The sequence below is a fragment of the Cololabis saira genome, chromosome 6 (genome assembly GCF_033807715.1).
Source record: "Cololabis saira isolate AMF1-May2022 chromosome 6, fColSai1.1, whole genome shotgun sequence".
NCBI lineage: Eukaryota > Metazoa > Chordata > Actinopteri > Beloniformes > Belonidae > Cololabis > Cololabis saira.
This window is the reverse complement of record NC_084592.1, coordinates 28,902,419-28,930,206: the sequence shown is the minus strand read 5'-3', so window position 1 is coordinate 28,930,206 and position 27,788 is coordinate 28,902,419. Positions and strand designations below refer to the sequence as shown.

The window sequence follows — 27,788 nt, the reverse complement described above, 5'->3', positions numbered from 1 at the left end:
GAATTTTAAGAAAATATGCTCTGCATCTTTTCTTTGGAAGATTACAAATAAGGGGTTAAATATACTCTACTTCCACATGTCTAAACTAGGTGGGAGGAAATGCAATAGTAGTCCTTTGTTCTTTTTCACAGTCATATCTTCATTTACAATGATGGACCTGGAAGGATCCACTGACATTGACTCAGCAATCTAACAGTCCTTTCAGCCTAATGGTGACAGTGCAACAGGTTTGCTGTTTGCCAGCCACCAATAAATAAGAAATAGAAGAGGGTAAAAGAAGAACATAATGAAACTGGGGGCCAGGACTGAAGAATCTGAGATGCACATCTGCTGAAATTATATATATCGCAATGGCGATGATGAATGAGAAGAGATGACTTGTACTTGAATTGGACATAGTGACGGCTAAACAATGTCATCTCCTACCTACAACACATCCAAAAAGACCTGAATAAACCCCCCATCCCCTGATCTGTCAGATTCTTTAGGCCTACCTGAGTGCCTAAATCGTGGCAGGCGTGTATTTCAGACCCAAAAATGTCCCTGTTTCTGACAATTGTGACACATGCAAATGGTTGGGGCCCTGTAAAACTACCCCAGAAACTCACTAATGGAAATGGAACAATTTCACTGGTTGCTGTGACTACAATATGAGGAAAATGGTACTTGTTATCGGTGGGTGTGATTGTCAAAAAAGGAGAACATTGTGAACAGCAAACCAGTGATAATCAACGTTTTATGCCTTTTATGCATTCAAATATGCTACATAATACGTAGTAAAATTGCATACTTTGGGATCCACTAATTGCATAATTTCAAATTGCAATTTTTATTTGAATTGTTCAGCAGGCTCAAAGAATCCGAAAAAAGGACAAAGAGTCTGCATATAGGTCTATAAAATAGTCTAACAGTCTGCTCTTATACAATTTCGCCAATGCAGAAAAGACATTGGTATGCACTTTCCAAACAAATCTGTCAACCTCTGTTGAAGATGTTATTTTTGTAAGGATTTAGTTCTGACAACAGGGATTAGAAGAAATTTGTTTCTGACATATGCTGAAGATTCAGAAGATTTGCAAATGCATCTGGACCGTTGCCAGCATTTTTAGCTGCTCTCCAAATCAGACCTGTAAGGCAGGAAGAATCATGCATGCACTGAATGTAAGGTTACAGTATGATGGACCATGAAAAAAAAACTTAATTCATTGAATGAGCCCCTTAGAAAAGATCAGGTATGCAAAACGTTCCTTATAATTCAGTTTCAAAGGTTGTCAGAAGTTTTCAACTTTCTGTGGTTGACACTAAACATGGTTTTTAACACATTGACAGGAAGTAGTGACAAAGAAAAGGTTTTAAATCTGGGAAAATTACAGCGTTTTCCCCAAAATGACACCTCATGATTTATAATCTTTATAGCACAGTACATCATGCAGCTGCCAGAACACATTTTAGTTCAGCACTTAATTCATAAACCAGCCGTGGAGCTAGTAAATCACTTCTTTCATGTGTCAGATTCAAGCCTTGCAAAAGTTATGGTGAAAGTGTTGAAGCCTATGACTATGCGATACATACACATTTGAATTACCTTCTGTAGTTTTCCTTTGCTTGTTTTTTTATTTTTATTTATTAGACAGTGCTACTGGTTATTATTTATGATTCCTCGTAAAAACATTTTTGGCGTCTTTGGCAGACCTTGACAGGACACCCTATGAAATTCTTTTCTTTTTTAAATTTTAGATTCCAGCACATGGAAATTGAAAAATCTCGACTCATGCCTGGACATGCATATTGTATTTAGTAATGCAGACTTCCTTTAGGCGTTTGATCTTTGAATCCTTGCTTGTCTGGGCTATGAAAATGAACCTCTTCCAGTCAAACATGTGCTAGGTTAGGAGCGTTGTTTTCCTCTGTGCACATCATTGATATATAACACAGTTTATTGATATTGACGTTCACTTTGAGGTGGAACTAAACTCTGTTTTAAGGCGTTGCATCAAGCTGGTTAGATGGTCAGTCATGTGTCCTGTCTGACGGACATGAGAATCTGAAGAATGCTGATAGCTGTCAGTGGACAGCCTGCACACTAAAGAGGTGGGCCTCTGTTTTATTAGATATGAGCATGTCTTGGAATGTGACCATAATGTACCTTTTGACTAGCAGGTCCCCAAGTTCTTTGAACTCTTTTACTGTTCTCAAATCTTAATTTAAGGTTTTTTTTTTTCGTATCCTCTCAAATCACTGATGTTAAAAATGGCTCATTGTTGCTCTGCTCTGGAGTTTCTAATGTAGGTAATACAGGTAACAGAATGCAGCGGCACTGACTCATCACTCAACACTGTCTACAGCTGCTCCACAATAAACCTTCTCAAGTGAATATATCGTCACCTCTTGGCCATAAAAAAATATACACGTCTCCAGCACATCCCAATGACTCTTGATGGGCATAATGGTGGTGTGATTTAATATATTAGGTAGTTAGCTGACCTTATTTTTAGACTTACTTTATACCGTTGTTTATCCTGACCAGCTGAAGCAACCCTGTATCATAATATGACCACTGTATGCCTGAATGGTTATTTGCTGGGCATAACGGGAACGTAACTTCATCTCTCGCTTGTCTTATCTCGATGCTGCCATCGCTCTAGAACAGGGTAAACTCAGACTCATCTGATCACATGACCTTTTTCATATCTTTATGCTCTGTATCAAATTGAAGCAATTGTCCTTAAGTAGTTTTTTCTGGAGGCCATAAATAATAATAATGTCCCATGCATGAGTTTTCTTCATATTCTGTGTGGAAATACTTTGACTTTTCTTATAAAATATTACTGTGACTCCCACGTTTGATTTTTCTTTTATGATTACACCACATGTTTTAGTAATTCTGACTCTTTTTTTTTGTTAACCAGCCACATTTTTTCCAGGTTGGACAGTTACTATATCAACTTTTGTAGTTTTAGCAATTTCATTAATCATTTTGTTTGCTTCATGCAGGCCAATCATTTGACCGTTCTCGCTCCATCAGTTGAGTAACTTCTTCCTGGCTGAAATATTTTTGGCACTTCAATCAAAGCAGTGAATTCCTTTGGCCAGGTAGTGGCTATCTTACTTACTTTTTTTTTTTTTTTTTAAGTATAAGCACATTGTAACCAATGTGAAGTCAATCCCAGTGTGGAAAATTACACACTGCAAACATTAATTTCATAGAAAGTAAAAATGTCTTAGTTTTACTAGTTTTAAGAATTCTAGTCACAAAGATTTTTTTTGCTTAAAATAAGACAACAATGACTAGATTTAGGAATATTAGGCTTATTTCTGGAAGGCCTGTTTTTGTACTGCACTTGACTGTCAAACTGCGGTTTGAAACTGACATGAATAATATTTATTGCTTCCCTATTTCAGCTAATTATGCTCTCCATATACCTTTCAAAACGTGGGAAATAGATAGCCATTAAATCAAGTGGAGAACCCTCAAAGCAGCAGTATCAGATATCAGGTGCTCACTCATAATATTAGCTGACACATTTTTCAACGTTTCGGGGGAAATTTCCTTCAGGCACCGTTGAGATGGATAGTTTAATCTGCACAGACAACATGTACACATGTGAAGTGTTTGACTGAGTAATCTGTTGCCAAGCTTTCAAGAAATACATCAGTGTAAGCACTTTGTTGAAATGACTTCTGCACTGCAGATAATTTACTTTTTTTAAGGTTTATTAAAGAATCACTCAGGGTATCTTTTTCGCCACTCGCATGGTATGTTTATTAAATATTTTTCTGTTTGGTTTTTGAGGCTGCTGTGAAATTGGGTCGAGTCAGAGGATTAATGAGTTCAGCATTTCCTGTTTGGATCTCATGTTTTAGAGCCATGCTCTTTATGGCTTCATCTGAGACTGCAGTAGCAGTTTCTGCTTCGACTGAATTCATTTACTTTCCATTTGTCTTAAAAAGGCACATACTTTTCTATCACTGTCACAGAAACCGGTTGAAAACCGTGGTATACTAAAGGACAGAGATCTGAGCTTCAGCCATCATGTCAGTTCAATTAGTAATTGGCTTTATACCATCTTAAAAACATAGTTTAACTCAGAAACCTTTTGTCAAGACATATGGAAGGAAGTCAAGTGATCAAAGGACCAGTGCCAATAATCTTTAAAGTGAGCTTTAAGAAAATATCCCTAGTTCCCTGCAGTTGAATGTCTTAAATCCAGACTTAAGGTACAACTATTTTCATCTGCCTTTTTCTTGTTAATTGGTCATTTATTTTTTATTTCGTGTTCATTTTCAATTTAAGATAAGGACATTCTTAAAGTGTCTGGTACCGATCGGATTTTTAACAGATTTCTTGCAATTTTCTGTCTTTACTTGTTGGGGAACAGAAATCCCTGATTGTTTTTAAACTGAGATCTAGAAACCTGGAGACATGTGACTTAACGGCCAAGAACCAAGCTGTAAGGGGTTTATATGTCCTACAACTGCTGCAAAGTAAAAGATTTGAAGTCAGTTTGTGGCAGTAGGACCAAGACATTCTCTCTCTGTTTGATTGAATTTCACCTTCTCAGTTGAATTTTTCAACTGAGTTGTCTCACGAGTCCATTTAATTGCTGAAAAAAGGTTCTGGCAACTAAATGATAACATAAAGATATTTTCTGCAAACAACCTTGTCAATGCTGAGAGCTTGAAATCGGTTGGTTGTGCCTGAAAGCAAGCAATATTTTTATTTGCTTTTCAAATGTTTCTTTTCTTTTTTTTCCTTTTACATTCTTGTCTGTCTTTACATATGTTTTAATCAATTTGATCTCTGTTCTCATATCTGTATATGTTGTAAAGCACTTCAAACTGCCTGTAGGGTATAAATTGTGCTATATAAATAAACTTGCCTTGCCGAATGATCCTTTACATCTCAGACTGGCATTTGACAACCTGCCCCTCAGGCTGTGCTCAAAATTGTTCACATTAGATTCAAGCTCCGTGCAGAGGTGGTTTCAAATGCTGCTCCTCTCAGATGTACAGATGTGTCCCAATCTGAACCGTCTGGTTGCTCAAATAGGATTTTACATAGTCTCCTGTGTCATTTGCAGTGTGGCACAAATGGACTGTGTGGTTAGCCGGCCTGAGCGTCTGTTAGCTGACAGCTAACCTTCAGTAACAACAACCACCAGAGAAGCTGCGTGAAAGATGGCAGTGCACAGAGGAAACCTGCGTCTCCAGTCTCCAATGTTCTGCAATGTCCTCCAATATTCTCCAGAGCTCACTATGCAACAGTAGCAAAGCCAGTTCACCACTCTCCGTTCTGGTTTTTTTTACATCTACGTCATAGCCATTGCCATAGCAACTGTGGGGATTCACGGAACGCAAGGAGTCAGTCAGAAGACTGGATCCTGATTGGATGAAAAACCAGAACTGCACGCATCATGCACTCAAATAAAATGTCATCATTTATCTCACTGAAAGAAGACTTCAAACTAAATAATGAAACTTTTAGTAAACAACATCAAATTAAATAAAAAAGAGAGATGAAACTGAGTTAATTACATATCATCCTCTGCTTAACTTATTTAAATAAGACGTGTGCGGTTGGACTGGCCAGTCTTGGACCTAGCACAATAAAGAGAGCCAATTCCTTTTGCAGCGCCGGTCTGGAGGAACACATCAGAGCTCAGTCATCTTACATGCTTCAACTCGCTCACAACGCCTCAACAAGACTTCTGCATGGTTAAACTCTTCGCTGTCAGAGATTTGCAACTGTCGGTTTGCAGCTGTCTCCCTTTAGCTGCAACAGCATATTTGGCTTCTAGTTGTTGCTGCTCATACAGTTATGATTGTAAATGTATTTTAATGCTGTTTTACCCCCAAGTAAATGCCACAGGTATTAACTTTGTGACTACAAACAAAACTCACTGGAAGCCGAGATCTTGCACGGTAGAAGATGACGACTGAAGTCAAATATTCACTCCCAGTTTTGACTGAAAGGTTACAGAAAGTGATGAGTAGTGCCTTGGTGTGACACTAAACTGATCTGTGCTTTGCCTTTGCCTTTGCCTCTGTGCTTTGACTTAGCCCCCTATAACCTCATTTAGTCCCCAATTCCACCACACTTAACCCAAAGGCAAGTCAAGTCAGACCTCCCTTGCCTCAGGGGGTGTCTCAGTGGAGAGCTGAGCTAATGCTTGACACGCTGAAAAGGTGGACCCTGCATTGAACAAGTTCATTGTATTGTGTGCTGTGTTTGAACAGCATCAGTGACGGAAAAAAAGAAAAAAAAAAAGCTCTCAGGATGTCTTAGTTCTCAGAAGGTATGTATTTGTTTCCACTTCCTACATCTTATCTTTCATGTCTTTTTTCCCCCTTCACCTCTCACTCAGATATTTCAACACTTTGTGCCGGTGAATACCACCGCTCAGCCCACACAGCCGAGCATTGCTGTTGAGCTGCTGATGATTGAACGAACTTTGAGCCCGAAAGCTGTACAGTTATAAGACTGGCTCCCTTATTAGGTCGAGGAGGCTGAAAAGTCTGCACCTCTTCATTTTTGCAGCTGGCTAAGCCCAAACTTCATACTTAGAGCACCAATGAATCAAAGGCTTATTTTTTTCTTAAAAGGAAATCATAGAGATTTATGACTGCATCCAGCCCGAAGCCCCTCAAACGGGTTGCTTGTTGAACTCTCATTATATCCTGACAAGTCCTGACTGATAGTTTGCTTGGCTTTTAATATTAAAGGTGGAATATTGAGATTTTGTTTGCAACTAATCTGCAGTTATGGAGATATATTCGCTGAGCATATCGTTAACCTCTAGAAACTTGGTACTACATGTTTTTAGCATTAAGAGAAGTGGGACCTAATATGCTGCTTCATAAAGCATTCAACAGCAAGCATGCCATTCATGCTATCTTGTTTTATCTCCTATGACTTCATGAAATTCAACCTCTGAATGCCCTTCCTGCAACAATTTGTAGCTGCTGCAGCATACTTTTGTAGTTTTTGTTGTAGCTGAATGGTGCATTGTTTGTTAGAAAAAAGAAAAAGAGGACACACACACCCCTCCTCCCCCTCCACCACTGCCAAAAATGCCATGCTGTTAAGCTGTGAAATAGGTTAGGGATCTTAGTGTCACTGAGAACGAAGCAGTACCCCACACCCACCCAGTCTATTCGGACTTGGATTTTTTTTTTTTTTTTTGTGTGTTCACCCTCAGTGAGTTCAAATAGTCAGAAGCCCAGCGGTAAAAGTCGAAGTGAGGGTCAGCATTCCCTCTCTGACTGACACACAGACACACGCACATGCACACACACACGCACACACACAGAAGTTTCCCTGGTGAACGGTCAGAACTCGAGGGGAATGCCTCAGTGTGGACAATAGCGATGTATCCTTATTTCTCCCACCAGCCAACTGAAACACCAAGGGCTACAAGATCACATGTGCTCCCTTTGAGCTCATAGTTATCTAGTTTGACTTGTTTTTCACATGAACCTAAGTGAGTAAGGTGAAAATGCAGATTTGTAATCATCGGACTTAATAAAAAATTGAATAGTATGAAGTGTCAAACAAAGTCTTGTTTGCACAATAAAAGCCAGGTCCTGCTGATCATGCACTTAGGGAGGAAAACTGGTTTTGAGTAGTGGCTGGAGTGTGAGGATGCAAAAACTTATCATTGTCACGCCTACAAAATAATAACATTTCAAATTGTAAAAGTAAAGCAGGTGTAAAACCTACAGTAAATGTAGTATATGGAAAGTAAGACAGCCGGACAGAAATTAGATCCATGTAAACTGAAATCCTTCTCAACTATATGCTTAAATTCATGTTTGTTTATCTGAAGTGACCAGCAACTCAAAAATGACAGCATGAGATGAAGGCTCCTGTTTGGAGCCTTCTAAACTCAAACGTTTCTCATTCACGCAGTGGTCCAACATCGAGCCCGATCAGAGTAAAATTATAGAGTTGAGCTGCACAATGTATTGAAAATGTATCTTCATTACAGTATTAACAACTGCTATAACAATATCTCAACCCTGAAAAAGGCCCCATATTGCAATAAATGGTAGTTGGCTTTATTTCTTAGTGGCCTGCATTTATGTTCTGAAAAATATGAATGACTTGTTATCTCATGTTGAACCTCACTATTGGAGAATTTTTAGATGCCGATCTAAATAAAGAGTACTGTTGTTAACTGTTGTTAACTGTTGTTATCACAGAGGGCATTTCTATCCATTTATTATAAATAAATCCATGTTGCTGCAATAGAAATCCATCAACATTTTTTATGTCTGAATTTTATTATCAGGGGTCCATTTTGGCAACAAATAAGAAACTTGCGTATGCGTATTCAGAAAATGGTTAAGAATAAATTGCTTGCTACTTTTGGATGTTACCGCTAGTATTTGTACTGGTATTCTACTTTGGATCCTATTACCGGTATATTCAGTAAATAAAGAAAATGTTTAAGCAGCAGCAGGAGGCTTCAAAGTCCTTGACCCAATATTGTACGTTGGTTTGTTAGCTCATATTAGCTTCAGATTTAATGTTTGTAATTACGCTTTAATTAAAGCAATCATGTTAGCATGCTAACATGCTAACAGTGACGGAACAATACAGCTGTGTGTGGTTTAACTGTACCAAGACCAAACCAAAATATATTCTCATTCATTTCTGAGGAGACTAGTTTAGAATAAACCTGACTTCAAAATGCTTGACTTAGGTTTTTTGATTTGTAATCACCAATATTATATTATAAATGCTTTTTAGCTCATATTAGAGTCATTTGAGTCAGACCAGCAGCTTGTCCGTGTCTGTAATAATGCTTCGACTAAACATTTAACAGTAACATGCTAACATAGTGATGATGCACAAATGCAGATGTTGTAGCGGAGCTGTTGGACATAATTCACCATATCTAGATTTAAGTTACATTGTTCATGCAGTTGATCAAGCACGGTGCCTTTAATACAGCAGTGAATGTTGGGATATTGTAATGTGTGTTTTGGTGGTTAGCACCTTTTTGTCTTTCTTGACTAAAAGACTAAAGAGAAAATAAACGCCACATGCTGGTGTGTTCAAATGGCATTATTGTCGTTTACTCTTGCGTAATTCCTACAATGTTTTATTTATACACTGTTGAGGATAACTTTGTAAAACCGTGTGTTTATGTTCTGTACAAAGTTAAACCGATCATTGAAATTCCTAATAAATTCTATTTTGGTTAGTGTTTGACCAGAAATCTTCCATGTTGGTTTTGACCATTACGTGTGGCAACACTACAAGTGAAATCGTGGCCACCATGAGCTCTGTGTTCTTTAAAGTTGGAGTTGATACCGTACATTTCACTCTAAGCCACAAATATTAAACTCACTATAACACTGGAGTACAAGTCAGGGTCTCATCAAAGCAATTCAAATCGGATTAACCCAAATATAACATACATGGCTTGATGTCAGTCACATTATAAAGACCACAGGTCATTGTTTGCTCTATGTAGGGCTTTAAAAGAAAATAATACAAAACCCCATGTTCTTTCCCTTCAGCAGCTGAGTGACACGCTAATGTACAGTATGTAAGTGATACTTGTGAGTCTGGGTTTGCCTACTGCGTTCTGTGTGATCTTTGATGTCAAAGGATGAAAGGTTGCTGCCCTCCAATTTTTTTGTAAATAAGGACAACCCATGTAAGTGTTCTCCACACCCATTGCATTTCTCATCGGACAAGTTCATAAAAGTTAACTTGGCGAGAGAACCCGGTCACGTAAAGGGAGATTAGACACTCTTTTAACTCTTTTTTTTTGTATGTTTTAGGAATGACACATGGTACATACATTGATAATATATGATATTTATGATATAATACAATTAGTGAACCTGAAGCATTGTTCAAGGTCATTAATTTACCTTTGAGGAATAATAAATGATAAAGTATTTTTGAATTGAAATGAATTGTGCTTAAAAAAAATTACAGTTGAAGAAGTTGTGTTGGGAACTTTTGTTTTTTGTAACACTGAACCAAGGCAGTAGGTACTTGGACTAGTAAGAAATTGATGATTTAATCAAGATCGCATGTGATTAACAACCGGTCGGGATTCATATGATAAAATACAATTAAAAAATTGTATAAACTTGGCAGCCTGACTTAAAGTAACATTCCCAAGTTAAGACAATGCGAGACTTGTTGTTTTTCTCTCTCTCTCTTGTTTTTTCTTTACAACTGTCTGAATAGTGGGATATATTGGTAAAACCTTTTACATCAAGATACATGCATTTTGACCTGGCAGCACCATCCATCCATCTATCCATTATCTATACCCGCTTTATCCTTTTCAGGGTCACGGGGGTCTGCTGGAGCCTATCCCAGCTCATTTCAGCTCATTTCAGTGAGGGGTTCACCCTGGACAGGTCACCAGTCCATCACAGGACCACATATAAACACACAAACCATGCTCACAACCACACTCACACCTACGGGCAATTTAGAATCATCAATTAACCTAGCATGCATGTTTTTGGACTGTGGGAGGAAGCCGGAGTACCCGGAGAAAACCCACGCAAGCACGGGGAGAACATGCAAACTCCACACAGAAAGGCCCCTGCCGGGCCTGGGAGTCGAACCGGGGACCTTCTTGTTGTGAGGCAACAGTGCTAACCACTAAGCCACTGTGCTGCCACCTGGAAGCACATGTTATCTATTCATTTTTGTGTTATGTTATGTTAAAAGCTGCTTTCACATAGAACGCGGTTTGCGCTGCACAAATGCACGTATGCGCACACGCGCGCATCACGTACATATTTGTTGCAAGTTGCTAGGCGACTGAAAAAAGTTTTTCCGGTCTGGCGCCGTTTTCCCACTCGTTTGGACGTACAGTAGCTACAGCTCGGTTTGAATAATGTATCTGTCCCTGCTTCAAAGAAAAGGCTTTAGTTCTTCTTCTGAGGAGACAAGCAGTAGCAAGGAGGGTCCATAAAATCCTCATGGCAAGACAGGATTTGGGGGAATACAGGCTCTTACCACTTTTAAACACACATGGTATGTCCAAATTCTGGGAGATTTCTCTCCACTTTTGTCCCTTTTTGTTGAGGTCACGATTGGCCTTCAGTCTCGTATCCCACAGCTCCTCACTCAGACTCACAGCCAAGATCATTCTTTCCTCCATGTTGATCGTCTCTGATCTACAACCTACACGTTTTTTTTACCCTCCACCACCTTCTCTCCTATTGGACGCGCCGAGATGTCACAGGGTCACGGGGAAATTAAAAAAATTTCCATTCTGGCGCAAGCAGGCGCGGTGCAAACCCCGCGGCAGGCGCCCTCTTGCGCGCCGCCGAGCTCGCTTTGCGCAGCGGTAGCACATAAACAATGAATGGGAAAGCCGCCGGCGGCCGCCGCTTTGCACCCTCTATGTGAACGCCCCATTAGTGAGAGTGAGTGTGTCCTGCACCAGCCCTAATGGACAGTCTGATCTAAATATTTTATTAATAGATTAATATCCTGATTCCGTCAGAGAAGACTAAAATCACCAATGTGAAAGATTCAAAGGACAACACAGATAAAGAGACAGATACAGAGACGGGTGGGATTTGTGCACTATATATAGTGATTAATGCAGTGTTTGTGTGATGTGTGTGTGTAATGCTTGCAGGTCTGTAAATATTTTGAATCGAGGTGTCTAAGTCAGGAGGGGGATGGGAGTGATGGATGAATATTGATAGGTAACATAAAAACTAGCTTAACATATCCATGCATGTATACACATAAATATTCCTTCAGTTATCTACCATCTGTCAAGCACTACTATTCATCACAGCAATAAATAATAATGTTGCAAACATAATTAAAACATGCACTAATATACAAATATATACATTTACACATACATACTTATAAATATACATACACAGAGAAGGAGAGGCACAAATACCTGTAAATACACACTCATAATAATAGTGACAATAAAGACAATTATAGCAACAACAATAAAGCTAACAAAAATATCAACAATCAGAGTATTATTATTGCTTGACTGAGAAATACATTGTGTGTCTTCGATTTCCAACCAGGTGACGTCTGACTGACTTTAGTCCATTTATATATGTATTGAAGTTGGTTTCCAAGATAATATTTGTCCATGTGGAGTCTCTAAGCTTCCATGAGATTTAGGTTATAAACGTAGGCTTATTATTAGATGGTAAGTGAGGTAAGGTGGTAAGTATCACTCTGTAATACTTTCCCGACCAAAACAACATGAATTACTGCAGCTTTGACTGAGAACAGAATGTTTTTTGCAACACGTTGGCAATTATTGTAAGCCTCTGACAAGAACCAAAAATACCTTTTTATTGATGTGGTGTTGTATATGGGCTCCCTATGGACATACTGAGGTAGTTTTTGACTTTGTACAAAAAGTGAATAATAAAAACAATTTATTCATCAGATACAGTCACCTTGTTATATGTCTGTACAAGGGGTCTACTGAATGTCTCAGCTATTGTTAATAGTTGGTGTGACATTTTCACCCAATGCTCCTAGCTAAGTCAGTCCTGGGCGTTGCTCTCCATCTGCCAAACCTGGGAGAGACCTGCGCTGAGCTCAAGTCTCCTTCTTACTTGAAGGGTGATCAGGACGCTTATTTTCACCAGACAGGGTGGGGTTTTTCCAGCCGGACGTAGTGTGTGGAAGGATCACGTTATTCCGGCCAGATCCTCCTCACCCCGGCTGGCCAGAGGGGGCATGTATATCCAGAGGTGGACAGAGTACTCGACCCCAGTACTTGAGTAAGAGTACAAATACTACTGGTCAAAATGTACTCCGTTACAAGTAAAAGTAGCTCAGTCAAAATATTACTCGAGTAAGAGTAGAAAAGTACTTGCTTTTAAAGGTACTTAAGTATCCAAAAGTAAATGCTTTTAAATTTACTTTAAGTAAAAGTAAGAGTAAGAGTAAGAGTACATTTCTTATTTTCCACATCAGTAAATTAATATATTTTTTCTAAATTAATTTAAGGATCTTTTATTGTTTCTGAGAATTAACTCTTTGAAACCAGCTGCACTGATGTGCTGCTTTTAGAACCACAATGTTATATAAAACCTGCAGAAACACCAAAAACAAATCAATCCTTTGACAAAAACAGCTTGTGTCCAATAGGATTTTAGGGAAGAAGAAAAAAGAGCAGACCTGAAAGTAACGAGTACTTTTCAGCCTTCCTAGAAATTTACTCGAGTAAAAGTAAAAATATTTGTCTTGGAAATGTATTCAAGTAAGAGTAATAAGTACCAAAGAAATCTAACACTCAAGTAAAGTACAAATCCTCTGGATATGTACTTAAGTACAGTACTCAAGTAAATTTACTCCGTTACTGTCCACCACTGTGTATATCCAAGGACTGCTGCATGTTTTTGTGAGGGTAGCTCACATTAGCTACCAAGGGAACACGGGGAGCAGGTCATTCTACATCCAAATGAGGTGTATAACAATTTGGTCGATGTTCTTTCCATTTTCCTTACTAATTATGAAAACTTTTAATTTTTATATCAGCATGTGTCATTTATATAATTGGGCGTAATTTATGAGGTTTAAAGATCACAGTTGAGTCAAGAGCAAAGATATAACCCTTTCTTGACCCCTTGCAGTGAAGAAAACGATTCTGCAGCCGTTCAGTGACTGATGCAAAGCAATGATGATGGAAATCCCTGCGTGGCTGTTAAAAAATATCGAGGCCTATAACCCAGATGTACAATGACAAATGCAGCGACAGCTCCTCCCTCTCACTCCACCTACATCATCAGCTGCTTCATGAATGTCTGACAGATGTGAAGTAAATCACATGTGGATTCAAAAACACCTCCACCTTCTGCCCACACCAGATTACTCAGACATCATTGAGTCACGTTTTATCAGACACCGCCACTTAATTTTTTCAACTCTCTCCCTCGCTTTCTGAAGGAAATTGCATTTCCATTGACAGCTGGTCTCATGTTTTTGATATCAGATCTTTAGATTAGGTTTACGCCGAGGTTAAATGCTAACAGCTCGAACTATAATGTGCCAAAGAAATGAAGTTCATGTGTTTGTTGAAAATGGCATGTTTCACATAAATGAACTGCTTTGGCTGCTTTGTGTCCAGGAGACTTCCAGATCCACCCGCTTGAACTGACGAAACTAAACGTCAGCCCTGGGGCCATACTTGGTGCAACTGCCTGCTGCTCCTCTTTCACATGCACTATTTTGTAATTGCGACGCCTAAACCAACATGGTTTAAATTCTTTCCGTTTTCCTTTGTCTGTTTTTTTTTCTTTTCTTTAAGAGGCTCTTTTGTTGTTATGGGACAAATTAACTGGGAATGTTTTCACTTTGGGTTTTTGAGCCGGAGGTCAGGGTGTAATGATCTCACACTGTTAGGTTTTCACGTCAGACCCAGCCGTTATCTTCATATCTTTCGTTCAATATCGTAGAATTCGTCATGGTTTTGTCTTGAATGTTTGCATAGATTTAACGCAGCGTCTGAAAGCTAAAGGACAACCGGTTGTCCACGCAGGATTAACCATAGTTAAGATATCATATGGATTTAGTTAAGAATAAAGCCTGTGTTGAAAAAATGCGGAAAATTGAGGCTCTAATTTCTGTTTTGTTCAAGAGTAAGGGCTTTTGTTGATTGTTGTTTGAGTGTTTGCTCATGAGATTACAGAACAACATGTTGAATGAATGAAACAAAATGAAAAGAAAAACCAAAACAAACGGTAACAACAGCGGCCAGTATTCATATACTGTATGTTTTCACAGCCTTTTGGGAAATGTTTGTAATGAGGTGGGTCTAAAAGGGCCCTCAAGGTTAACTTCATTTAGAAATGTCTCTATAGATGCCTCTAGCACACGTTTAGCCTTCGCTCTCATCCATGATGAGTTTTGTTGTCTAGAATATCATTCAGGATTCTGATAATGACAGCAGTATTACAAAGTTTAAATTTATTACCAGTCCATCTGCAAGCTTGTATCATCTTGTCTTGTGTAAACTATGCATGCTTTCATCTGCAGTTTCAGTGCTTACAGTGGATTATGTAGCCTAAGTTCCAATGAGATTTCAAACCCTCAGAATTTCCTTTTTTTTTTATATCCTGCTCAACTTCGACTTTGGAGCAGATCTGTTGAGCTAAGGCTTTTCTGTGTAATGTGTGTTATAAGCCACTGTGTTGACGTGAGGAAGGTTTTGTGAACCTCATGTGTTTTCAGGACGAGAACTGTCATGGAACATTCACATGAGGGTATTTTGCAGCATAGAGTGAACAGACTTAAAATGACAAAACTGATTCATTCTTTTTTCTGACTCCCCAAACCCAAAGAGACAAGAAATGGATAACAAATGAATTGAAAGGGTGTTTCAAATGATACTCGATTCAAATCATTTGTTGTCAAGCAGTTGAAAACTGTGAGTGGGGGTGTTGGTTGGGGTTTAAAGCTGTTAAAGGAGGCAGTATCATTGTTTCCCTTTTTGAAAAGCTGAGACACTTTTCTGTGGTTTTGACGGAGGGTTTGTGACACGCTTCGGTCAAAATACCACAGAGATACAGTGTGAAAAGCTCCATTTTCAACCATGCCCTCACAGATCTGTCAATAGCAGCCACTTTCATGTAGACTTCCTCCACTCCCCCCAGTGAGGGTGTTCATCTTTGAATGTCTGTGTTTCAGCTACAACTCATACAGGATCATTTAAAATGTGGCTAACACAATGACAGGGAAGCTGATTTCACAGTACCGTGGACACTGGACATCTGAACCTTTCTCTGAAAAAGGTTATCCAGAATCAGCGCTGGGTTCCCCTGAGTACGTCAGTGCCACGGTAGTTATTGCCAGTTCATCCACTCGTTCATGAGTCGTCCCGCCAGAAGTGCCACTCTCATACACTCTGGCTATTCACCTCCCATACCTCACATATATATCCCAGCCTGATTTAGGAACGACTGATGAAACAGTTGAACGGCTGTGGCTACTCTCTAGCCCAGGGGTCAGCAACCCAAAATGTTGAAAGAGCCGTATTGGACCAAAAACACAAAAAACAAATATGTCTGGAGCCGCAAAAAATGAAAAGTCTTGTATAAACCTTAGAATGAAGGCAAATGGGGAAAGTCAAAATTTCGAGAAAAAAGTCGAAATGTTGAGAAAAAAGTCAAAATGTCGAGAAAAAAGTCGAAATGTCGAGAAAAAAGCTGAAATGTCGAGAAAAAAGTCAAAATTTCGAGAAAAAAGTCAAAATTTTCGAGAAAAAATTCGAAATGTCGAGAAAAAAGTCGAAATGTCGAGAAAAAAAGTCAAAATTTCGAGAAAAAAGTCAAAATGTCGAGATTAATGTTGAAGTACAATTTTGATAAAAAAGTCAAAATGTCGATAAAAAAGTCCAAATGTCGAGATTAAAGAGGAAAGGAAAAAGGAAGAAAAAAAGAGTAAAGAAGGAAAAGAAGAGAAGAAAAAGAAAAAAAAAAGGAAAAAAAAGGTCAATCATTTTTGAAAAAGCTCCAGAAGCCACTAGGGCGGCGCTAAAGAGCTGCATGCGGCTCTAGAGCCGCGGGTTGCCGACCCCTGCTCTAGCCCAACCCTGCATGTCAGGTTGCGGGTAAATAAAACATTTTTCCCCACCACACTCACACACATGAGCAGTGACGAGATGTAGACATCCTACAACCCACCGGTCTCTTCCTCCAGCATCTTGACGGACTCTCATCGTAAGAAAATTGGCTGTATTAATAAACTTTTGTCCATACGCCTCTCTTGTTTTGTCTCACGCACTCGTCTGGTTCGTTGTACAGAACACCAGCCCAGCACCAAATCTCGGGACCCCATAAAATCTTCCTGGGGCCAGCACTGCTTTCTACCAGACTCAAACACTTTGATGCCATTTATTTCCATATTCCTCTCTCAAAACGTGCACAATTTGTGCTCCGTCTAGTGCATCCGGATTTGTGAACAAGGCATATATGTTTGTGAAAGTATAAATCATGTGGAAATCTTGTCCTCAGTGTGCTGACCTCCCGGTAACTGATACTCCTGGATTTCCCCTCCATCTGTTAGCAAGTTGGAGAAATTTCCGATCGTCCTCTGCTTATCCTGACTCACGGTCCCGACCCACACAGCAAGGTTTCTACTCGTGCAGAAATGAGTCACCGAGTGGAATTCAGCCCTGCGTGAGGCTTTGAGACATAGATAACATCTTTAATGAATTTTAAGTGCGTTGTTTTGCTTGTCCTGCGGTACCCGTGACACATGAATGAACTTTTAATGTAAACCGGTCGCACAGCGGGCGGAGAGACTTCACAAGCACGTGTTTCTGCGTGCAGGCTGAAGACAGGATGCTTAAAGTGCGCTCCATGAGAAGAGCAACACTCTTGTAAACTCATGAATGAGTGCGTCACTGTCTTGTTTTATTTCTGGCCACATGATGGTCTGCCAGGCCGCTGCGCCCGTTTTATTACACCATGGGAAACCACAACAGAGGTCGGCATTAAAAAGTGTGTGTGTGTGTGACATGACATACTTAGATAATGGGGAGTGACAATAGATTATCCATTTCAAGAGAAATCTTCATCATTATCTTAGTTGTTAAAGTGAAACAGCACATAAAGAGGAGCTGGGTATGGTGGTGAGAGATTCCATGTTTTATTTCGGTGAGTTATCACGTTAATGGTGCCTTTCAAGCTGCGCTGCCCAAAGCAAAACCACACAAACATCCAGACTTTCACTTATCCGCACCAGTGCTTTTTTTCCCACCACGGAGAGGACTCCCACCTTTCTTCACTACAAATGCAATATATTTGTCAAAGATGGTGGCCTTACATGTAATATCGTCAATGGCGCTTAGCAAAGGATGCATGAATGTTGTGTTTATGTTGCACTGATGGAGTTTTCGCTTGGACATCAGCCTTTCTCAAAGCCCACATTCCTCCTTTCATCTGGGAAAGGATCTTAGTTAGAACAACAGTCGCCCACACACAAACAAACACCAGAGCAGATCTTCTGGGGACGGTCCGGTGTGTATACGGGATCGGCACAAACACGTCCCAGCAGCACTGTCTTTCTGGAAGGAAATAAAGAGGTCAAGGGATGTTTTTTTTCTTTAAAACAGTCAATCGTGTGTTTTCCATTTTCTCACAAAGTCGTTTAGAGAGAAGTATAATTTGTTCTTTTCTTCCCATCCACGGTTATGGATCCTAATCCATAGTGTCAACACTGCTAACTCCAGACTTCCGCTCTCTACATTGTTTCATCTTCGTGGGAAGTGAGATCGACAGTGTTGTCATCCCCAGCTGGTCAACCCTAACTCAGCCCTAAATCTGTAGATTAGTCCGGCTCTTTGCATGACTCAGCACTGAGTAAGCTGCCTGCACTTCTGACGAGATGATCGCATGATGGTGTGTTCTTAGACGTAGCTTTCTTGTATAAAGGGACTGTTGTGTTGGGTGGGAAGGGAACAAAAAAAATGTTCTAGCACTGGTAGGGCTGGGCGATATGGACCAAAAGTCATATCTCGATATTTTCTAGCTAAATGGCGATACTCGATATATATCTCGATATTTTTTCTGTGCCTTAATTGGGGTTTCCCCCAAAGCATTATAGCATAGCATCTCAGTTAGCTTAATTTTTTTCTGAGGCAAACCCTTAAAAAAACAGTCAGTTTTAATACAAAGCCTCATGCCAAATGTCACACAGGTACCTTTGTTAACAGAGGTCTGCACAATATCAAAATGTATAAAACAAATGAAATAAAAATAAACTGCCTGCATATATAGAATAAAAATGCTTCTTGAATAAAATAAAACAAATATCCCTTTCCTGCATAACAATTAAATTAAAATACACTGTGCAATTAATACAATGTAGACAGTAACAGGCAGACTTTTCCACTGAGGTTGACAGTTGTGCAAATAACAAAACATTTGTGCAAATCTCAAATAAAACATTCAAGTCAATTTGTCACAAAATAAGCTATATCAAAATCCTAAAAAAAAAAATGTAAAAAAAAAAAAAATGTAAAAAAAAATTATTATTATTATTTTTTTTTAAATCGATATAAACGATATTGTTATATATTAAAATCTCGATATATCGCCCAGCCCGCCATACGCTAAATGCCAGTAGTAGTAGTAGTAGTAGTCCTAACACTGCAGAACCCTAACCCTGCAGCTGGAAAAGGGCCCCGCTCACATCGCTCATGTTGGGTGGTTTAATGTCTTTTTCTGAACTGCAGCTCAGCCTCAGATTTCCCCTAAGTCGGTAAAAAAAAAAAAAAAAAAAACCATTAGGGCCTTGCTGAAATCTGACATTTTTCAATGAGGCAACAATTTATGATCTGGCCTCCCAAAGTGGACCCGTTGGCCCCCTGCATGTACGTCAAACGTCTCAGGAAGGAGTCCAGACTTGATGCGGCCACTGACGAGGAGGCAGCTGGTATGTGCAATTCCTCCTTTAACTTTTCCATCTTCTGACTCGCCTCAGCTCGTGTTTAGCACTGAGGAGGATAGAAGATGATTACATGTCATTTAACCTTTCGATTTCACAGCAAACTTCCAGTTTCACGGCGCTCTGAAGGAGGAACTAGTGGATTTGATCATCCATGAACACATGGTCTTACGTTGAAGAGGACTGTTGGTTCATACATTTAGTTACTGGACCAACTAAAGTCTGCTGGAACTGTACCTGGGATCTGTTCTTAGTTCACTTATTAATTTTCTCCAGATTCCTGCATATTGTTAGCATTGTACTTGGTTCTCTGCACTAATCGTTAATAACAAAATTCCTGTGCTCCATGCTCCATGTTCGGGGTTATAAAACCATTCCGTTTCATATGCATTTTCCAGCCCAGAGAGCGATCCCCTCTATGGTAAATATGTAGCTAACTGGAATGGGACATTTTCAACTCTGTGACCTTGAAACCCAGCCCATGTTAGACAAGCAGGGTCTGGATTCCAGGGGTGGGAGGATCCCACTGCTTCCAGGTGTGGAGGCCGGTAAATGATTTGTCAGAGCCGGGTGACCCTTCACTTAACGTTAACACACAACTTCTTTTCGCTGTTTTAAAAAAACTGTAATAAATACCTTGATGTACATGTGTGTGTGTTAGAGGCTTTGATGAATGTCATTAAAAAAGAAAGAGAAAAAATACATCATGCGGCCTATATTAGAGCTTGATCAAATAAATCTGAGGTTAAGAACACATAATTACAATATGTAAATATTCATTTAATGAAAAAAAAAGCAGATGCATTGTTTACAAAATGAGTACACGCGATGATTCAGCATGTTTAGTGGCAAAAGCCTCAAGTAAGGCAAGGCAAGTTTATTTGTATAGCACAATTCAACACAAGGTAATTCAAAGTGCTTTACATTGACATTAAAAGCGGCAAGACATAATTAGACAGTAAATAACAAATAAGATTGAATAACATTATGAATAAGATGATAAGAAAAGAAGTAAAATAATTAAGCACAAGCTGTTAAAAATAAGGGCAGTAGAGTCCAGCAGGTAAGGTAAGCAAATGGCAAACGGCTACCATTAAGTATTCCAAAAATATTAACTGCTCATGGAGTTGAACTTGAAACAGTCAAAACATATAAGTATTTGGGAATTATCATTGACGAGAACTTGTCTTTTAAACCACACATAGAAAAGCTGGTCTGTAAGCTTAAGATGAAATTGGGTTTCTTCTTTAGAAACAAATCTTGTTTTTCCCTACACGTTAGGAAATATTTAATTTCAACCACGTTTGTTCCTTTACTGGATTATGGAGACTTGCTGTTTATGAACGCACCTGTCACTTATTTGAGAAAGTTGGACACTGTATATCACTGTGCCCTACGTTTTATTACAGGATGTGGAAATCGTGTCCACCACTGCACTTTGTATGCAACTGCAAATTGTCCGTCTCTATCTGTCCGCAGACTTTCTCGATGGTTAGCGTTCATTTATAAATCTCTTCTTGGGCTGGTTCCCTCTTATTTATGTTCTTACATGTGTAGAGTCTCTAATCCTTACAGCTTACGCTCACAGGACGTTCCTTGCTTGGTTCTGGTTCTTGGGACACACAACAAACCAGATCCAGATGAACCTCAGGGGTCTGGGAGCTTCATAGGAACTAACAGATCAACCATGTATTTTAGTCCAAGTAGCTTGTTTTGTGTCCGATACGATCACCCATCATGATTGTGGAGGAATTTTAGCCCACTGAGGTATACAGCATTTCTCTGGACATGTCATTATGGACAGCTTCTTTCAGGTCCAATCACAACACTTCTGTCAAATTCAGCCGTTGACGTTGACTGGACCACGAAAGACCTGGATTCCTTCCTTTGTCGCTCGTTATTAGGCGGCATGTTTGGGATCATTTTCCTGTTGCTCTACAAACTTTTACAAGACAGGAGACTGTAGGGTGGTCATGTCCCGTGGGTCTTAACGCAAGGCCCAACCATTATCCCTCCACCCTCAATGCTCCAGACCAGCTCTCTAGAGCTGCTCACATCTGCTGATAAGCAGTTAACCAAGTGCACTGCGTAACATGCCACGTGAGATCCATCTGAGGCTTAATTTACTTCAGTTTTCATACAAAAAGTCCTGTGACTGCAGTGGTTTTAGACTTCATGATGTCGGTGTCCTACTGAGCCTTGGAGTCGACCTCACAGAGGTTTGGTCTCCCTCTACTGGTGAAAATGGTGAAACAAATAAAATGGACATTTTAGTATAAACTATTTATTTGTAAATATTCAGTCAAAGACTGAACCCGTTTCAACCATCTCATGTGCTTTTGGATGTTAGAGCCACTGAAGTGCTGTTATTCAGTTGGAGCACAGGTTGGAGGTTGGTGTGTTTGTCTGAGCTCTCACATCAACACCGCAGGTGCGACCGGAGGCCTCCTGTCGGCTTTGTTAACGATGGAAACAAACACCTTGTAATGACTTTATCTCAGTGAGCATCAATCAAACCAGCGATTGTGTGAAATCTGATCACGCCGTCTTACCTTCCAGCAACATGTCACATAACAGCTTTTTTTATTTTGATTTGAATTGTCTCCTCCAACATGAGCACCTTGACTACGTGCTTTATCTACCACGCGGTGCTGCCTACGGCTGACAGGTCTGGTGGCCGTGTTTTGTTTTCCACAGGTGTGTTTTGTCAGCCTGCTGAGTAAAGTTTGTTTTTTGTCATCTGGAGATAACATGTGTGAAGGATGCTAATTTAAGTTTATTTTTGCAAAAGGTGACATCCAGAAAGGCTGCTGAGAATAGGCGCGGCACCAATGTATCAACTTATTTCTTTGATTTATGAGACCTAATAACTTCTTCATTCTTAAATATTAGATGTTTGTAGCATTAAATTAAACATTAGAAAGGTCATGTGTAGGTTTGTTTGTGTGTGTACGTCTCCTTTTTTATGTTTTAAATATTGCCTTGTTGTAGTTTATATCATGGCCAGCAGACAGCGCCATTCTACCAAAATTGATGCTTCAGCCTCAAAGATGACTGAAAGACAATGACAATCACATGCACATACACAGTGGGGATATTATTTTTCTTCTCTTTTTTTTATTTTTACCAGCAGACAAATTTTAACACTATTGTATCTCCAAAACGTCCATAAATCACATGCGTTTCAAATGATGCATTGCTTCTGTCATCACACATTGGGATGGTAAGCAATTATTAGGATTTAGGGTTCAGCTCATTTCTGTCTCAGTCCAGTCAGCAAGGATTTCTCTCAGGAAAATCAATATAGTGTCTGTCATCAGTTGAGAGAAACCTCTCAAACTGTGTGAACCAATTACAGTCGAGGTATTTCTTCCGACCTGACAGCACACTAATTAGTAGAGTCATTATAGCTACAAGAACGCTACAAGATACGCTTTGGGTGTGATCTGGGAAGTCTCGGATCACACCTCTGGGTTTTTTCTGTTGGTTACATCATACTGATGATGGGCAGTGTGACAATTTTTAAATCGGTGTCTGATATGAAAAATATTACCTTTTTTTCAGGAAATTTGTGCAAAAAACAAAAATCAACAACAAAAAAACCTTCTCCTGCATGAATCACATGAGTCATACTTCCCAAAATATGCATGCACGGGGTTTGATTTGATCTCAAGCCTAAAAAAATCAACAAAAGATCATTTAAAACCCACCAGGGAATTTTGTGGCATTTCAGACATGTTCTCAGGGTAAATGTCTTGTGCGGGAAAACTATCGAGACTCGATCTGCTGTTTCTAAGTGGCAGTGCCTACAAGCATTTAAATGAGGTGGAGCATCGGGACTGTAACTGTTGTTTAGGCACCACAGGCTATATATTCCCCTGTTGTTATGGAATGCGCCTTATTGAGCGTGACAGCCGAGCTGTTTCTGCTTGCCTGAGCAGGACTGTGAGGAGCCCTGCAGGGCTCAGACTCCCTGTCTGTCTCTTGTCTCTGGTTGTTCAGAGAAGGGATGCGACCGAGCAGTGTTTAGAGAAGCAACAAGTACATTTTTCTGCCTTTTTAATACGTCAAAACCATCATATATATAGTAGGTTTAGTCAGTTTGGCTTCAGTATGTCCACTGACCTTCTGAATCCTGGCCCACAGCAGAAATTACAGCATATTGAGCCATACAGTCAATTCAATTAAATTCAATTTTATTCAGAGTCATCGAAAGGCAGTTCACGCAGAACGTAAACAACATTTGTAAAGATCAATACAGTCCGACCAATTTAATTCACTTCATTGTAATTCATTTATTTATATCAAACTCATCTGTCCATATTTAACCCTATAATGCTGGATGTGTCATATTTGATACATGAATTTCTGGGACCTCTGAGCCACCCCCATGAATAAAAAAGGGGAGAAATAAAACGTTTTATGCAAACCTAAAAATTATAAAGAATCGAAACAACTAAACTAAAACATAAACTTAACTAATGCATTCATAATAATCGGAAAAATAATTGTCTAGAAATTGTGAAATGAAAGGAGAAGAAATTGTTGTCATTTCAATATATTATTAACACTTCAAATAAAAAAAAAATAGAAAAAGTCTGTGTTATTTCGTTCGTCCAGCATTAAAAAGTTAAAAAATAAATACATAATAAAAAAGAAAAATCCCAGAAAAAAAAGACCTCCAGCAGAACCAGATTAAGTGACGGGGGGGGGGTCTGAGAAGACAGGAAAGAGACCAACAAACAGATATTAGTCCAAGGACATCTGTATACATACAAGAGGACTGAAGAGAGCAGAGTGAGGACCCCATCTCCCCCCACCCTCCCAAACGCACCCACGCATGCACAGGCCATTCACTTCCACGCATAACAAGACATCACCCCAGACATCCCAACCATACGGTTACTTGAAATTGAAAGTTTTGAAACATACATGTATCATGTGAGCTCTGGAGTTCATGTGCAGCATGTTGTGTGGGAACATTTGAATAATGTTTCTGAAATAGGAAACAACGTGTTTTCTGCTTCAAAATGATGTGAGAGACCCGGTTGTTAATTATGGAAAAATATCATAGTCGAGATCATTTTGGTTATTGTTGAAATTATCGGCAGTTGTTGATGAGGATTATCCGCTGACGTTGGATGGTGAACGTAAACTGTTAAAATAAATAACTGCTCTGATGAGATATAACCCAGGTCAACATGACGGATGCTGGTAGAGCCGCTCCAGCTATCCAAGAAACACCAGTTGGTAGTCGGTAGTCAGGCTTGGTAGCAGAAAAAAAACCAAAAAGAGTGTTTTATGGAAAAGACTTTCATTTCATTTTTATTTATTCCATATCATGGAAACAGTTCACACATGTTCCATTCCACGATGGAAAGGGGGCAAGAAGAAGAAAGCCTTATATACCAAGCCCCTTTCTCAAAATAAATAAAACAATTCATATGAAGATGGTCTGTTCAACAATCACTACTTATATAATACCAAAAAAAGAAATAATGAAAAAACTAAAAAATAAGAAAACATACACACTAACTCACCAACAATATAAAAACAAAAACAACAAAATATATTTTACCCGTTAAATTCATATTGTCTAATTGTGTGGTCTTTATACAATTTCTTGAACTGTTGAATATTTTTGCAATCCTTTAAATCAATAGTTAAGGAGTTCCATAATTTTACACCACATACTGAAATACACATTTGTTTTAAAGTGGTGCGTGCAAACGGATGTTTAAAATCAAATTTCCTCCTATGGTTCTTATCTTCTGAACTAAACACAAAAAAACTTTGTATATTTTCAGGCAATATTCTGCTTTTTGCCTTGAACATAACCAATAAAGTCTGTACTCAATAATATATTTAAGTTTAATTAATCCTGCATTGATAAAAAGTCCATTGGTGTGTTCTCTTGCCTCCTTTTTATGTATGATCCGTACTGCTCTCTTCTGTAAAATAAACAAAGGCTTGATATTTGTTGTGTATGTATTCCCCCAAACTTCGACACAATAACTAAAATAAGGCAAAATAAGTGAGCAATACAAAATTCGCATTGTCTTGTAATCTAAAACATGCTTCACTTTGTTCAAAACAAAAATATTCTTTGATACCTTAGTTTTAACATAATTTAACTGAGATTTCCAGTTAAATTAACTTAACTTATTAACTTATTACTTTAACATTTTAATGTTACACAAAAAGGGAGGAAGATATCAATCACCTCTGGTCAAACAGACGTTGTGCTTGGAGTGTAACTCAGAACAAAAGACACAATATGTGAGAAAATAACTGTCTTCTTCTGCGTTACATTGTTTTTGGGCTTGTTGAGAGCCGTCACAGGCATGCTAGTGGAACTGTTTCAATTCCTATGGGGTAGATTGAACTCCCAGATTGCATCCAGAATTGGCCAATATCATAAAAACAACCCCCACCACAAGCAGGACTCGACTCGTACATTGGCATTACGTTAACTCGTGGAGGTTCGCAGAGATCCTATAGTTAAACCACAAACTAAGAAAAGTTCCTGTTCGAAGTGAAAATCACAGTTTATGTGACACTGCCCATCCTTTTTAGAAGATTAACAGCAGAAATGACGAGATTTCATCTGAAATAGGTCTCTAAACGTGCAGACTACCACCTGGTTTGCAACTGTGATTTAGAAGATTTCAGGTAACGTCTTACCCTCAAAAAACACTTGCCAGTGGGATCGCTTCCACTCCTGATGGGACCCTGGGGTGTTGTTGGAAAAACAAAGATATACTGTACGTACATTTAGAAGTTAGTGACCTGTTTTGCTTTTATCTGCAGGGATTTTTGGAAACTCATCCTACTTTTGCTGTAGCAAGTATCGGAAACTGATGTTAAGATCTGCTTTTTGTTCCAGTTCTGGTCCAAATCTGAGATAAATCTCTCAAAACCTGACAGAGATTCTGACGTCAGAGGTCCTTTTCCTTGATTATGACTCTTCGCTGTTGGTTTATGTGTAATATTGTTTTTATTGCTTAACCGCTGGATCCCTGATGTTGCATATTTGATCCATACTCTTCTGGGGCCTCTGCACCAACCAGAGAAACAAAATAATGCTAAAAAAAAATAGATTTATAGGATATAATAAAATTCTTAAAATATAAATACAATGAATAGAAGAATAAATAAAATTACCCCATGTATTCAAAATATTAAAAACAACTGACACTATTGGGAGTTGTTTTTTTCTATATTTCAACGTATAATAAACATTGTACATTTAAAACTCATTTTTAGGCATGAAGGGGTTAAAAAATTAAAAAATACACAAAAATGCATTCAAATAAATACAAAATAAATCTATTTGAAATGAGCAGGTTTTTAAACTTAATTTGTTAAATGATAGTGAAATAAATTATTTTTTTTTATTTGATTTTTCATTACTAATTTAATTTAATTTATCTATTTTCACGACTTCCATCATTCCAATATCCGATCAGTGACTTACATGGGTATTGATCCCACCTGCTGATGTGGGATCAGATCGGTCCCGTCTGCGTAACGGCTGGAGATTTAAAGAAAGTAACCACCAAAATCATTTTTAGTTAACTACTTAATAGTTGGGTTAATAAAAAGTGATTTAAAAGTATTACAAGTTTAGTTTATGAAAGGTTAAATGGGCGTGTGGGTGTATTGGGCATCTTTGCCACTGACGTTCAGAAACTTGTAAAGGTTTTTAAAGTTGAAGGTTTGAATGAGAGGCATTGACCCCTGGGAGAGTTAGTCAGTCAGAGCCTCGTTCTGCCGACCGCTCCAGGACTAGATAAGTCTCTGTCTGTGGGAAACAGGACTCCCACTCCCTCCTAATGTGATAGCTGTGACCCTCTGACCTCCATTCTGTTCGCCAACCCCCACATCTCATTCTCAGGCTGTCTCACGCGCTCAGTGACACACATTCTCTGGTCGGAGATCTGAAAGTTGCGAGAGAGGAGATGTCATTTGAATGAGGGTCTTTAAATGTAACAAGCAAACGGGTGTAGTGTGGCGGTGTGGAGGTGGAGGCCGCCATCTGCAGCGGCCGAGGCTCTGGGTTAGGAATGGGCGATATTTTACCGTTCACGATAAACCGTCAAAAAAATTCCCCACGGTAAGAATTTGTCATCTCGCGGTAAAAACGATAAATTCCCGTTGATGACGTTTTTGTGTAAAGCTGATTTATGGTTCTGTGTTAAATCCACGCACAACGTGCAGGAAGGAAGGAAGGAAGGAAGGAAGGAAGGAAGGAAGGAAGGAAGGAAGGAAGGAAGAAAGGAAGAAAGGAAGGAAGGAAGGAAGGAAGGAAGGAAGGAAGGAAGGAAGGAAATGAGCCTGAAAGAAAGAAAGAAAG

At 39.1% G+C, this 27,788-nt stretch overlaps 1 protein-coding gene across 2 annotated transcripts in view; it reads left to right on the top strand.

The window, feature by feature from the left end:
• The window catches only part of col18a1a (collagen type XVIII alpha 1 chain a), a 98,084-nt gene that overhangs the window by 15,225 nt on the left and 55,071 nt on the right, over positions 1–27,788 (top strand). The window contains exon 1 of one of the 2 annotated variants that reach the window (XM_061723906.1): positions 19,341–19,420. The exons of the other annotated variant lie outside the window; for it this stretch is intronic. Within the exon in view, the coding sequence (XP_061579890.1) occupies positions 19,357–19,420 (64 nt within the window). The 5' untranslated portion in view covers positions 19,341–19,356. Of the gene's footprint in view, positions 1–19,340; positions 19,421–27,788 lie in introns of those variants that run through there. 2 annotated transcript variants of the gene reach the window in all.